At 34.7% G+C, this 14,663-nt stretch overlaps 1 protein-coding gene across 1 annotated transcript in view; it reads left to right on the top strand.

Annotated features, from left to right (window-relative positions):
- The window catches only part of U2SURP (U2 snRNP-associated SURP domain containing), a 58,580-nt gene that overhangs the window by 28,904 nt on the left and 15,013 nt on the right, over positions 1 to 14,663 (top strand). The window contains exons 17-24 of the mRNA XM_011958075.1: positions 3,359 to 3,521; positions 3,841 to 3,920; positions 5,475 to 5,562; positions 6,571 to 6,693; positions 7,769 to 7,925; positions 8,694 to 8,789; positions 9,476 to 9,542; positions 13,918 to 14,077. Of these exons, the coding sequence (XP_011813465.1) occupies positions 3,359 to 3,521; positions 3,841 to 3,920; positions 5,475 to 5,562; positions 6,571 to 6,693; positions 7,769 to 7,925; positions 8,694 to 8,789; positions 9,476 to 9,542; positions 13,918 to 14,077 (934 nt within the window). The remainder of the gene's footprint in view (positions 1 to 3,358; positions 3,522 to 3,840; positions 3,921 to 5,474; positions 5,563 to 6,570; positions 6,694 to 7,768; positions 7,926 to 8,693; positions 8,790 to 9,475; positions 9,543 to 13,917; positions 14,078 to 14,663) is intronic.

The raw sequence follows: 14,663 nt of genomic DNA, 5'->3' as shown, positions 1-14,663 counted from the left end.
AAGCTAGAATGATTAAGCTTAGTTAGGAAGGCATGTCAAAAGATGAGGTAGGCTGAAAGCTAGGCCTCTTGCACCAAACAGTGAGCCAAGTTATGAATGCAAAGGAAGAGTTTTTAAAGGAAATTAAAAGCGGTACTCCAATGAACACATGAATGATAAGGAAGCAAAACAGCCTTATTACTGATAGAAAGTTTTGGTGGTCTGGATAGAAGATCACACCAGCCATAGCATTCCCTTATGCCAAAGCCTAATCCTGAGCAAGGCCCACTCTCTGCAATTCTGTGGGCCAGAAGAGGTGAGGAAGCTCCAGAAGATAAATTTTGAAGCTAGCAGTGATTAGTTCATGAGGTTTAAGGAAAGAAGCCATCTTCATAATATAAAAGTTCAAGGTGAAGCAGCAAGTGCTGATGTAGATGCTGTAGCAAATTATCCAGAAGATCTAAGGTCATTGATGAAGGTGGCTATACTAAGTCACATTTTCAGTGTAGACAAAACAGCCTTTTATTGTAAGAATATGTAATTTAACACTTTTATAGCTAGAGAGGGGAAGTCACTGCCTGGGTTAAAAGCTTTAAAGGACAGGCTGACTCTCTTATTAGGGGCTAATGCAGCTGGTGACTCTAAGTTGAAGCCAGTGCTCATTTACCATTCCAAAAATCCTAGGACCATTAAGAATTATGCTAAATCAGCTCTGCCTGTGCTCTATAAATGGAACAACAAAGCCTGGATGACAGCATATCTGTTTACAGCATGGTTTACTGAATATTTTAAGCCCACTATTGAGACCTGCTCAATAAAATGATTTTTTTCAAAATAATACTGCTCATTGACAATGTACCTGATCACTGAAGATCTCTGATGGAGATGTACAAAGAGATTAAGTTGTTTTCATGCCTGTTAACACATTATCCATTCTGTATCCCATTGTTCAAGGAGTAATTTTGACCTTTTAGTCTTATTATTTAAGAAATGTATTTCATAAGGCTGTGGCTGCCATAAATAGTGATTCCTCCAATGGGTCTGGGAAAAGGTCAGTCAGAAAGCTTGTGGAAAGCATCTACCATTCCAAGTGCCATTGAGAACATTTGTGGGCCAGGTGTGGTGGCTCACATCTGTAATCCCAGCACTATGGAAGGCCGAGGCAAGAGGATAGTTTGAGGCCAGGAGTTCAAGAGCAGTCTGAGCAATATATTGAGACCCATCTCTATTAAAAAGAAATGAAAAAAAATCAGTTTCAGTTTTTTTGTGTATAAAATAAAATCAACATCAACAGGAGCTTGTAAGAAGTTAGTCCCTCATGGATGACTTTGAGGGATTTAAGACTTTAGTAGAGGAAGTAACTCCAGATATGGTAGAAATAGCAAGGGAACTAGAATTAGAAGTAGAGCCCAAAGATGGGACTCAATTGCTGTGATCTCATGATAAAACTTTAATAAATGAGGAATTGCTTCTTAGGGATGAGCAAATTAAGTGGTTTCTTGAGATGGAATCTACTTCTGATGAAGAAGCTGTGAACATTGTTGAAATGAAAGGATTTAGAATAGGCATACACTTAGTTGATAAAGCAGTGCAGGGTTTGAGAGGATTGACTACAGTTTGGAAAGACATTCTCCTCTGGCTGAAATGTTAACAAACAACATCTTGTGCTGCAGAGAAATCCCCTGTGATGAGTCAGTTGATGCGGCAAACTTCATTGTTGTTTAAGAAATTGCTGCATCCACCCCAACCTTCAGCTACCACCACCCTGATGAGTTAGCAGCCATCAGCATTGAAGCAAAACCTTCCATCAGCAAAAATACTATGACTCACTGAGAATTCAGATAATTGTTAGCATTTTTAACAAGAAAGTATTTTTAAAGTAATGTATACATTGTTTTTTTAAGACATACTGCTATTGCATACTTAATAGATTATAGTATGGTATAAACATAACTTTTACATGTTCTTGGAAACCAAAAAACTTGTGTGATTTGCTGTATTGCGATATTTGCTGTATTGGAATGGTCTGTGACCGAATCCATATGCCGTTATGTACTTCACTGCAGTCTATAAATCTTAATACTTGCTGCATTGATTCATTGTCTATGAGAGCATTTGCCAATGGAGTGCGATACTATTTGAGTGTATTTACTTCTGAAGATGTATGTGCATAATCACTGTAATCCTAAGATCTGCAAACTCAGCTCATAGACTAAATATGGCTGCCTCCTGTTTTGGAAAATAAAGTTTTATTGAAATACAGTCAGTCCCCTTCCATACATGTTGTCTGGCTGCTTTGGTGCTATACCAGCAGGAGGATAGAGATCATATGGCCTTCAAAGCCTAAAATATTTATAATCTTTTTTTTTTTTTTTTTTAATCTAGACATAATCTTGCTTTGTCACCCAGGCTGGAGTGCAGTGGTGCTATCTTGGCTCACTGCAACCTCCGCCTCCCAGTTCCAATCTGTTTTCCTGCCTCAGCCTCCCGAGTAGCTGGGATCACAGACGCCCACCACTGTGCTTGGCTAATTTTTTTTTTTTTTTTTTGAGAGGAGTCTCGCTCTGTTGCCCAGGCTGGAGTGCAGTGGCGCGATCTTGGCTCACTGCAAGCTCCACCTTCTGGGTTCCCGCCATTCTCCTGCCTCAGCCTCCTGAGTAGCTGGGACTACAGGCGCCGCCACCACGCCTGGCTAATTTTTTGTATTTTTTAGTAGAGAGGGGGTTTCACTGCGTTAGCCAGGATGGTCTCGATCTCCTGACCTCGTGATTCGCCCGCCTCAGCCTCCCAAAGTGCTGGGATTACAGGCTTGAGCCACTGCGCCCGGCGGCTAATTTTTATATTTTTAGTAGGGATGGGTTTTCACCATGTTGGCCAGGATGGTCTCGATCTCTTGAGCTCATGATCCACCCACCTCGACCTCCCAGAGTGCTGGGATTACAGGCATGAGCCACTGCACCCAGCCAGTCTTTTCCTTTACAGAAAAAGTTAGCCTGTCCTAATCCCAGGCAGAAGTGCTAAAGTAATAGACTTCCTTCAAAGAAGGGGAGTAAAGAACATGAAAATTCTTTAGTATCATGGGATGGTAAGAGTGGGGTGCTCTTAAAGACTCTTGAAGAAATGCCCATGATTTTAAATTTAATTTGTAAGCGGAAAACATTGGTATCTTTTATTAGTTCTACGGAGTATTCTTTCTTACATATGTTCTTCAAAAAATTATAACAATTTTGAGGGACACAACACAAATCAGAGAACATATTACAGTCTTCAGAATTATTTTATGTGAGTAGGTTTTAAAGAAATTAGTTTGTGAGCAAAAACTACAATGGCATTTGAAATTGTATCTAAATATTTATAAGTTAAAACAATTTATGTTCAGACAGAGGGATAAATTGGAAGAAATCTTGCGGGGATTAACTCCAAGGAAAAATGATATTGGAGATGCAATGGTTTTCTGTCTTAATAATGCTGAAGCTGCTGAAGAAATAGTGGATTGCATTACTGAGTCGTTGTCCATCTTAAAGACACCCCTTCCTAAAAAGGTATGGGAATGAATTTTAAGAAAAGGGGAGATAGTTGATGTCTTTAGGGATTAAAAGTGGTTTCCTTTTTGCACAAAGAATTTGACTGATGAAATTTTTCCCATGCAGTCTTATGTTACTTCTGCTTGGAAATTTAGGTTCATTAACATAGAAGTTGCAAACAAATTGAAATGTAAATGAGTTAACAAATTTCATCCCTGCCAAAGTCATGGTTGTGGTGATAGTTTCATATAACTCTTCTAATTAGTAGCCATTATTAAATTATAGCTAAACATTAGCCTTATATTAACCTATTTTGTGTTATCTTTTGTTATTATAGATTGCCAGATTATATTTGGTTTCTGATGTTTTGTACAACTCTTCAGCCAAAGTTGCTAATGCTTCATATTATAGAAAATTGTAAGTATAATGATATAACTGATATTCCTGAAATAAAGTGTTTAAGGGTAAGGAGTTCAGAAAAGAGGATTGTTTTGTTAACATCCTCCAAGAATAAGAAATACAGTCAGCCCTCCATGTCTGTGGGTTCGTTATCCGTGAATTCAACCAACCACAAATTGAAAATATTTGAGAAGAAAAATTGTATCTGTACCGAACAGGTACAGACGTTTTTCCTTGTCGTTTTCTAAACAATACAGTAATGAAAACTCTGCATAGCATTTACATTGTATTAGGTATTGTAAGTAACCTAGAGATGATTTAACACATGGGAAGATGTGGATAGGTTACAGGTGAATATTATGTCATTTTCAATGAAGAACTTGAGCAACTGTGGATTTTGGTGTCCATGGAGGGTCTTGGAACTAGTCCCCCCATGGATACTGAGGGAAGACTAATTTGAATTTCTTCATGGTTTGTAGAATTTTTTTTAAAAATTGGCTTAAACTTAAGCTAAATCACCAATACTTTGGAAAGATTTTATATCATATCACTTTCTTAGTTATTGACAGTAGAACAAATAGGTGGTGTTAAAGAGAACTTTATTGCATATCTAGCTATTCATATAATAAATAGAAACAGTGTATATACTGGCAGACATAAGAAACCAAAGACATACTATTAACTATAGAATCTGCATTCTCTTCTGATCCTCAGCATATTGATTTTAGGTCATTGCTAATGTTTCCTAAGGCAAAAGGAAGTTATGTTGCTGTATTATAATTAATGTATAACTTAGCCGGGCACAGTGGCTCACACCTGTAGTCTCAGCACTTTGGGAGGCTGAGAAGGGCTGATTACCTAAGGTCAGAAGTTCGAGACCACCCTGACCAACGTGGTGAAACCCCATCTCTAGTAAAAATACAAAGATTGGCCAGGTGTGGTGGTGTAGCCCTGTAATCCCAGCTACTCGGGAAGCTGAGGCAGGAGAATTGCTTGAACCTGGGAGGCAGAGGTTCCAGTGAGCTGAGATTGCGCCATTACACTCTAGCCTGGGTGACAAGAGCCAAATTCCGTCTCAAAAAAAAAAAAAAAAGTGTAACTTTTTCTCAGTTCCCCAGAGCTCTCTTTCTGTGTTTATTTTTTGAATTAGGCAAAGGAAAACTTTTCCCTAGGAAGTTGCTCTGAAAAGAAATTTAGAGATCTGAGTCCTGCTTTTATGTCTGCTATTAGTTTTTTTGCCTTGGATGAGTCACTTTTCTAAGTTTTCTGTTTTATAAAATAAAGAAATTGGATGAGATGGTTCAACATATCCTAGATGTAATGTTTCTTGCTTATAAAGGGAGATAATAGGGACTGTTGGGGAGTTTGTAGGAGAAAAATTCAGAGTAATAAGAGTTAAAGCAATTCAGTTACGGTTTTAGAGTTTAAACACCTAGTTTTTGATTTTTAATAATTTCTTGATTAATTCATAGGTATTTTAAGTTCAGGAGGGGTTTTCGTTGGCTGGCATGCTGAAGGGGAAAGGAATTTTAAACAGATTTTATTTTAAAGAATGTATTGTTTGAATTTCAGTTTTGAAACAAAGTTATGTCAGATATTTTCAGACCTCAATGCCACCTATCGTACAATTCAAGGCCATTTACAATCTGAAAACTTTAAGGTACGTTTATTGTTTTACTATTTTTGCCCTAGTGTTTTAAATGGGTTGGGGGAGAGGGCCTTGAAGGGCTAGAAAAGTACATAAGACAAGTATGAGACATAAAATTAAAACTTAGACGTTACAGAAGTTACTGTTTTAAAATTCTGTCATTTTTGTTTTTATCAAAATCAAAAATTTAAAAGATACTATTTTGACAGTAATTTAATTTTAGTTTTTAGTTTTAAGTATTGTTTAAATATTATAAATGTTAGTCTTTTTTCATAAAACAGCCAGAAGAATCACTTATTTTGTAATGGTATATACTATTTAGCTGGATTAAAGACATACATTTTAATCATATTTAGAAAGTCTACTCTGTTACCATTTTTTTTATAACCTCTTAAGCTGTAGTCCAGTGTTAAGAAGAGCCAGGTGGAGTACTTTATGTATAATTGACTAAGTAAATATGCTTTCATGGGAAGATGACTTTTTTAAGAAAAATTTTTAGTTTGGGAAGATGCCCAGTGACCCCACCATTTAGGGCATTCAGACAACTCCCATTTTTAAAGTTTTTGACCTTAAATTTTGACCATAAGTTAGAATTTTAAAAAAAGTTTAGGGAAGATATAGAGTAAAGTGTTAACCAGAATTAGGAAGTACTTTACTGGACCATAAGGGGATTCAGGTCAAAACTTGGCTACTTTGGTTTTAAGTTTTCATAAGTTTCTATGTAAGTCTTTCCTGAATGTGGCTCATGTGTAGTACTAATGGTATGGGAGCTGACCTTAGGTGGTAAAGAGCAAATAATTACTGTTTATTTTTCATTATATTTATTTTTAGGGTTTTTTTTTCTTTTAATTAGAAGGTGACATTGATTTTAAAAAAAAATATCGTAATATATAGCAATTTTCTTAAAAAATGTCAGTTTAAAGGCAAATTTAGCAAATCTTGATGGTCATTCTCATGAACTGAAATTTGAGACATATAGCCCAAAATAAAAATTTGTTATCTGTTTTCCTATTTATTTAGCAACGGGTAATGACTTGCTTCAGAGCATGGGAAGATTGGGCAATTTATCCAGAACCATTTTTGATCAAACTACAAAATATTTTCTTAGGACTTGTAAATATTATTGAAGAAAAGGAAACAGAGGTAGGCACTCTGTATTTGTCTGGTTGTTTTTAAAATTCGTTTCTGGGGTGGAGGTTTCTTGGAATTATGCTACGTTACATATGCGAGGTATATTTCTTTGTGAAAAATATCTGTTGCTTACCACTAAATACTGGATTTTTATTGCTGGAACCCAGGAGTCAAAATTACATATAGCAGGAATTCTCTGTGTCCTTATGTGAAAATTGATGAGTGGTTTTTTATTTAATGACCTAAGACTTATGATATTAACAGTAGAAAAAAAGCAAGTAATAGAGCAGTATATATGTAACATGACTTTATTTTGTTAAAGATAGCTATATAAGTAAAATATGTGCATGAAAAGATGCATCACATGATAGCAGATATACACCACCGTTCTGTTGTTTTTCTTTACCTCCTAAATAATTACTGAACCCTTAATGTTTAATTCTGCCTTACTAGTCAAGCTACTATGTTTTCACTTTCACTCCTGCAGGGTCTTCCTAATTGACCTTACTGTTGCAACCCACATGGTCCTTGTTTCAGTTTCCTAAATGTGTATTTTCACCTACCATTGGCCTGTATACATGTCCTTCCCTCTTTCTGGGATTTATCTTTACCTGAGATCCTTCAGATCTCAGCTCAGATATAACCTTAGAGAGCCTTCTCTGACCTCTTTAAGTGAAACTTACTATGCTAATAGTATGATATGCCTTTTTGCTATAGCAGTTACCATAGTTACAGTTAAGTATACATTGTTGTGATGATCTGATTTCCTGGTTCCCCCACCCCCCAAAACAATAACAAAAGCCTTTACTAGGCTCTGTAACAGGGGGACCAAATTTGTTTTTGCTCATCATTGCCTTACATGGTACCCGGCACCAGTGAACATTTGGTAAATATTAGATAAATGCACAACTGACTGCTTCTTTAGCAAACTGGATGATAGAATATATATTCTTACTATGTTCTTACAATGTACTTTGGATTGTGGGTATCCTGGTATGTTGGCTTGTACTGGATTACACATTAATCTTACAAGCAGTGTGACTTCAGCAAGCAAAGGAAAATGTTATAATAGTACACATTTCCATAGGATGTTCCAGATGACCTTGATGGTGCCCCCATTGAGGAAGAGCTTGATGGTGCACCTCTGGAAGATGTAGATGGAATTCCTATTGATGCTACTCCCATTGATGATCTTGATGGAGTCCCTATAAAAAGTCTTGATGATGATCTTGATGGAGTGCCTTGTAAGTTCAAATTTCAAACTGATTAAATCTAGCTAATAAGTTTGGTGACCAAAACTCTAATTTCCATACATGCTGATATGGAAGAAGGTTATAGTTTCTCATGAAGGTATCAAGTTAACTATTTCTGATTTTTTAAAAATTCAAATACCCAGTAATACATTTATTTATATGCTATGTATATAAAAGATCAAGAAGAAGCATTTTTACTGGTCACATTTCTTTGCTGGGACAATCAGCCTTCTATAACATTAGCAAGTTTCTCTTTTTGTCTTAATTGTCAGGAAATTATAGGCAAAATCTTGTGTTCAATTATGCATAATCCTGGGTACCTGGTTTTATCAGTTCTGTATTACTAGTTTTTCTAACCTACAACTTCAGTTTTCCTAGCTGCCTAGAACCATTTCGAAAACAGGAACTCTACACAGCTCTTTGGTACATTTGAATTATATGTTTAAATATTAAATAATGTATGCAGTTTTGTAGAGATTAGGTAAAGGTATTAAAGATTTGTTTTACTTCTCAACTTCTTCACTTGCTTAATATATTACTAACCTGTATTTTCTGAATTGATATAATATATACTGTTAAAAATTTTGCCCTCAGATGCAGAGAATTGGTTTAGTCATAGTCCTTGTTCTCAGGATTACTGTTTGTCCATCCGTGTCGTTGTTTTACTTTGCTTTTTAATAATATGGTGAACACCCATGAACGTAATACTTCGCGTCATCCCCTAGTCGTCAGGGTTAATGGCTTATCTTTCCCTAATAGTGGATGCAACTGAAGACTCAAAGAAGAATGAGCCTATATTTAAAGTTGCCCCATCAAAATGGGAAGCTGTGGATGAATCTGAATTGGAAGCACAGGGTGAGTAAAAGTAAAATAAGTATTTTTTACATTAAGTACTTAATAAGTTATTTATTGGTGTGCTTGTATATATGTTTTCCTTTTATGTTTTATAACACATTTTAACCTTAATACTCAATGTTATCGTATTTTATGTCTAATGTACACTTTTATTGTGGTTGGTGTTGCTGTTACAATTTTCTTAGGTCCTTCAGTTTGGAGGCTTTGAGAGTAATGAGATATCACTGAAAACCTTTCAGGTTAAGGCATTTTAGTAGTAAATGTAGATAGGAAGCTGTACCTACGTAGAAATTACATAGAGGTCAGTTTCAGAGAAACTTTTTGATTTGACCCTACCATAATGCTAGACTGATTAGATGCCATTTAGACCTGTCTCACACTTACTTAGACCTGTATCCTAGTGCTAATAATCTGTAATTGTTCCTATTTGTAGGTTCTAATGAAATCTTAATATTCAACACAGAAACAGGGATGACATTATTCATCACTTCATGAATTTGAATTATACTGTAGGTGTGAGGAAAGAGATTTGGCATATAAATAGCTATTTAGAGAATTGATAAACATAGATAAAGGAAACTTCTGTAATATAAACTTTTCAGTTCTAAAGCTTGAGCTTCCACTGTGCTGCTGCAAAAATGCTAGTTTACCTCATGGAATTACATTCTCGTTTTCCTTCTGTTCAGCTGTTACAACTTCTAAATGGGAATTATTTGACCAGCATGAAGAATCAGAAGAAGAAGAAAATCAAAAGTAAGAATCTAAGTTCCAAATATACTGTTTCTTGTTCATATACATTCCCTTTTTCATTAAGAGATATAGTTGAAATAATAGTGAAGTGGAAAACTTCACTTTTGCTTTCTGGTCTTGATGGATCTGATTTCATTTTGCTTGTGAGTTTTTTACGCTGGGTTACATTCTCACTTTGTAGTTACTAATTGGTCAACTGCGTTTGTTTCAAACCTTTGCCATCAAATATTGTTTTGGACTCCACAAAAAGTGGTTTTTAAAATGTGAGTAGGAAAGGTTATACTCCTTTCTTTTGGATTGTACATTGCTAAGAAAAATATTGCATTATGGCCATTGTGTTATTTAAATATAAACCTTTCAGAAGAACTAAGAATGAATACAAAGGAAAAAAAATCTTTTCTTTTGAAATATAGAGAAATAATTTTGATTTTGCTGTTTGGTAATCACCCCAAAATTGTTTCTGTATTTGGCAACTCTGCTCTTGCTCTTAGATTCTCCTGCAAGTTTATATTGGTAGTTTTTAGGAAGTGCTTGACACTTTTCAAAATCATTGCAAAGGGAGTTGATTTTTATTTTTTTATTTTTTTTTATTTTTTTGAGACGGAGTCTGGCTCTGTCGCCCAAACTGGAGTGCAGTGGCCGGATTTCAGCTCACTGCAAGCTCCGCCTTTCGGGGTCACGCCATTCTCCTGCCTCAGCCTCCCGAGTAGCTGGGACTACAGGCGCCCGCCACCTCGCCCGGCTATTTTTTTGTATTTTTTAGTAGAGACGGGGTTTCACCGTGTTAGCCAGGATGGTCTTGATCTCCTGACCTCGTGATCCGCCCGTCTCGGCCTCCCAAAGTGCTGGGATTACAGGCTTGAGCCACCGTGCCCGGCCGTTTTTTTTTTTAATAATTTTTTTAAGAGATGGTTATCACAAACACAAAGCACAGGTTACTGTCTTTTAAAATTTTGCATTCTTCTATTGTTCTCAGATGGAAGTGGGAACAAAGAGAAAGCCCCTGTGTGTCCTAGCACAATATGGGCGTTTGTGTGGATTTAATAAATGGGCGTTTGGATTGTTGGGAAACATGTGATCAGTCAGTAGGCTATAGAAACACAGTTTGATATGATGGTGAATACTTGTCTACAGTGATGTTTTTCCAGAAATGTTGGTGTGATTAGAACAAGTCAGCAGTGATGATGACAAAATACTTACAAAGTATAAATATGGCTTGCTAATGGAAAGAGCTGTTTAGGAATACACGAATTGAGAACAGTTTACTTCAGTTTGCTTTAAAACAGTGGTTTGCTGAACCCTTTTTATGTTCATGATCCTATGAATTAGTAACATCTTATCATTTTAGAATCATTGCTTTAAAAGTAGTATATGTACTCATAAAATAATTATTTAATTTAGGGGGAAGGAAGGATAGAAAAGCCATTGAACTGAAAAAAGTATTGTTTCATTAGTTTTATTTCTAAAGGTATTAGTTTTTTTTTTTGGCATAAAACTGATATTTGTGTTAATGTTTGGAATATGAGTACATTTTAGCATTGATGTTGAAATAATCATACACTGATGGAAGCCTGGATCACCAGAAGTATAATTTTAGATTTTTCATTTTTCGTAGGAATTCTCGGTAAATCATGATAATGTAAACATAACTAAAAGTACAAAGCAAGGAAAAAAAGCTTTTGCGCAGCTTCTGATCCTTGAAATTTTCTCATGCCTCACTACTACTCTCTAGTGGCTGAATCCTAAATGCCTTTTTACTTAAGGCTGATTTTGTAACTAGTAATTATTGTATTTTGTGGCAATATTGTGATTTGTGGCAGAAATGTGATTTTTAAAGCACGTTTTGGAGAAAAGTTACAAAAACCAATTTCATTTGTATCGAATACTGTATAGATTTAGAATCTTGAATTTGCATGTCTTTTTAAAGAATAAGAGGAAGAAGATATGATGTGATTTGAACCTCGAATTGTGACTAAAAGATAAGGCCAAAACCAGTTTAGAAAAACTGCTTAAGCCTTGAAAAAATTATAATAGCAATTTAAAATATTTACATATTTTAAATCATGACTAGAGCTCATTTAAAAAGTCTTAAGTAATATGGTTAAATGTTAATGTTCAACCATCTAGACCCTTTCTGTGTATATAAAAACATGCATAGCTCTTTGAACGTAAATGATGTAATACTACTGTACATACTATTCTGTGACACGTTTTTCATTCAGTGTCATTGGTATTATTCCATTTTAATCTATTTACCTGTTCTGTGTTCATCTATGATTGAAAACAAACATTTGGGTAAGCATACAAGGATGTTTACCAAAGAATATTTGAAATTGCAAAAAAAAATTAGAAAAAATTTTACAGGCTAGAATTGGTTAAGTAATCAATATCTGCTGTATTGTATTTTATAGTAACTGTGACTCAATTTAACAAAGTCATGTCCTTATTGACTCTTCTAGAATAATTCTTCAGTAAACATCCCTGTTTACGTAAACAGACATACACTTCAACAATCTAAAAGCATCTGAAACACTTGTAAAATTTTATGTACCATAAAACAGGAAATTCTTGTGTTTAAAAAAAATTAACTAAAAACTATATTTAGGAAATTACTGACAAATCAATGAGAAATATTAAGTAAAACTTTTTTTCCAAAAAGAATATTTTTAAACTGTTGGTTTGGACTTTTTTCTTCCTTAACTAATATTGTATTTAGTTGTACCCGTATGGTGATATTAATGATTTGTGTGGTTCCGAAGATGAAGTTAGTAAAATATTTTAGTAATGTCTAGAAAGGACCTTTGGTTGAGAAATTTAAAAACTAGTATCAGAATTTTCTCAGTATCATATCTTTTCTGATTCTGAATTGACAGCCTTTCTTTTTATCTGTCTGGTGTAAATTTTTCTGTCATACGAGGAAGGTCTTATTACGTAAGACTTCAATTAAATTTTATTTGGAAAGAATTTGATTATAACTGTTTTTACATTGTTAGGAATAATTCTACATGTGTATTAAAAGGAATCTTTCTGCTTATTGTAGAATGTCCTTAGTACCCGAATACTAACATAGAAGGGCTTGTGAGGTTCAAGTATTAAAGGCAAAACAGTGTTTGTTCTAGGTTATGCCAATAGTGTTGTTATCACAGTCAACATTGTTTGTAGGAATTTTGTTTGTATATACATAAACATTCTAAGTTTGTTTGTACATGGGTATCTTGTTTTGCCCAGATTTATTTGCCAATAATACATACACACACACAACCCAGTCCCAGAATGTAAAATATATTTTTTAAAAAACCATTCATTCTTTGTGCTTCAAGAACATTTTCTTAATCCTGTACTAGCATTGATGACCAGCTTTACACATAGTTGCCTGTTTGTGTTTCCACTAGACTGCTTTTGGAAGGACAGGAGAATTTTTCTTCTTTGTATTCTAAGTGACTTACTCATGATAGTCTCTCAGGTTTTTATTTTCTTCCTGTCTGACCCAGAACCAGTGCAACTTTCAGAATCAACTAAAATGTGAATACTGATACTTGCTAATATATAAAATGCATACATTGCTTTGTTATTAAGGTTATGTGCTAATCAGGTAAGGTCTTTACCAGCTGTATTGATTATTTCATAGTAACTGTGACTCAAGCTCATATATTTTCTAGATTGATTATAGGCTCTGCTGAAGTTACTAAAGTCTCACATATAGCTTTTTTAATTTTTATTTTCATTTTAATAGTTTTTGGGGTACAAGTGGTTTTGGGTTACATGGATATATTATTTAGTGGTGATTACTGAGATTTTAGTGCACCTGTCACCTGAGCAATGTACACTGTACCCAATATATACTATAGTCTTTTATCCCTCACCCCCCTCCCATCCTTCCATGTCCCAGAAGTCCATTGTATTATTCTTATGCCTTTGCATCCTTGTCGCTTAACTTTCACTTATAAATGAGAACATACAATATTTGAATATTGTTACTCACAATATGAGTGAAGTAACTCGGGAATGGAAAACATGAAGCTTCTTGAAATCACTCTGAACTGTGAGGTATGCAGAAACTAGATTATTCGTTTCATTTAACTGCTGCAAGGAAAGTTTGTTGCAAATGGAAGGCACACAGATAACATAAGCAGAATTTATTAAAGTATGCTTATGTTGAAGCTCTCACATTTTCTGTGGAGGAAAGAAGTGTTTTATAAAATTGTCTATAAAATATTGATCAAATATTTTGCAAAAAATGCTTGAGGTATGAATTGTCCTATTATGTTTTGGTTGCATTATTTAAGCTCTAAGACAATGAAAAATAAAATAGGTGGACTATAAAATATAGTACACTCTTGCTACCTTGAGATATAATGTATTCTGCTTATTTCTAAAGTCAAGAAGAAGAAAGTGAAGATGAAGAAGATACTCAAAGTTCCAAATCTGAAGAACATCATTTGTACTCTAATCCAATCAAAGAAGAAATGACTGAGTCCAAGTTCTCTAAGTACTCTGAAATGAGTGAGGAAAAACGAGCCAAACTTCGTGAAATTGAGGTTGGTGTTGCAGTGAAACTTAAATTACACTTTATTGGTTTTTCACTTTCTCCACCAATTAAGCTGCCTCATTGCATTATATCTTAGTGCATACTGTTCCCTCTCTCTGCTTAGAACTCTTCATACCAGGTGACTTTTCTTCAGGCCTCTTCAACCATTTCTTCACTCACAGTAGCCTTTTCTTACCCTTTTGGACTTGCTTCTTCCTATTTATTTCTGTGTGATTTTATATGTATTGTGAGTTATATATGTGAATGTGTATTTTGTTCGTTTGCTTACTTGCTTATTTAATGTCTTTCTTCCTCATTAGGCTGTACTTTCCATGAAGGGAAAAGACCATATCTGTTTTCTCTTCATCATTGTATCTCTAATACATGGCACATAGGAGATCCTCTGAAGAAGTGGATTCTAATATATAGATTATATGTGTATATATATACATGTAATACATTATATGTTAGGTACTATGAGAAATCCATTTCATTTTGAGTGTTCATAGTATGTAACTAGGAAAAAGTAAAATATTTTCTGGCATGTTCTAGTTATGTTTACATTTTATTAGGCTCTTTTTTTTTTTTTTTTTTTT

Source organism: Colobus angolensis, unplaced genomic scaffold (genome assembly GCF_000951035.1).
Source record: "Colobus angolensis palliatus isolate OR3802 unplaced genomic scaffold, Cang.pa_1.0 Scaffold46, whole genome shotgun sequence".
Lineage (NCBI taxonomy): Eukaryota > Metazoa > Chordata > Mammalia > Primates > Cercopithecidae > Colobus > Colobus angolensis.
This window is presented reverse-complemented; position numbering and strand designations above follow the sequence as displayed.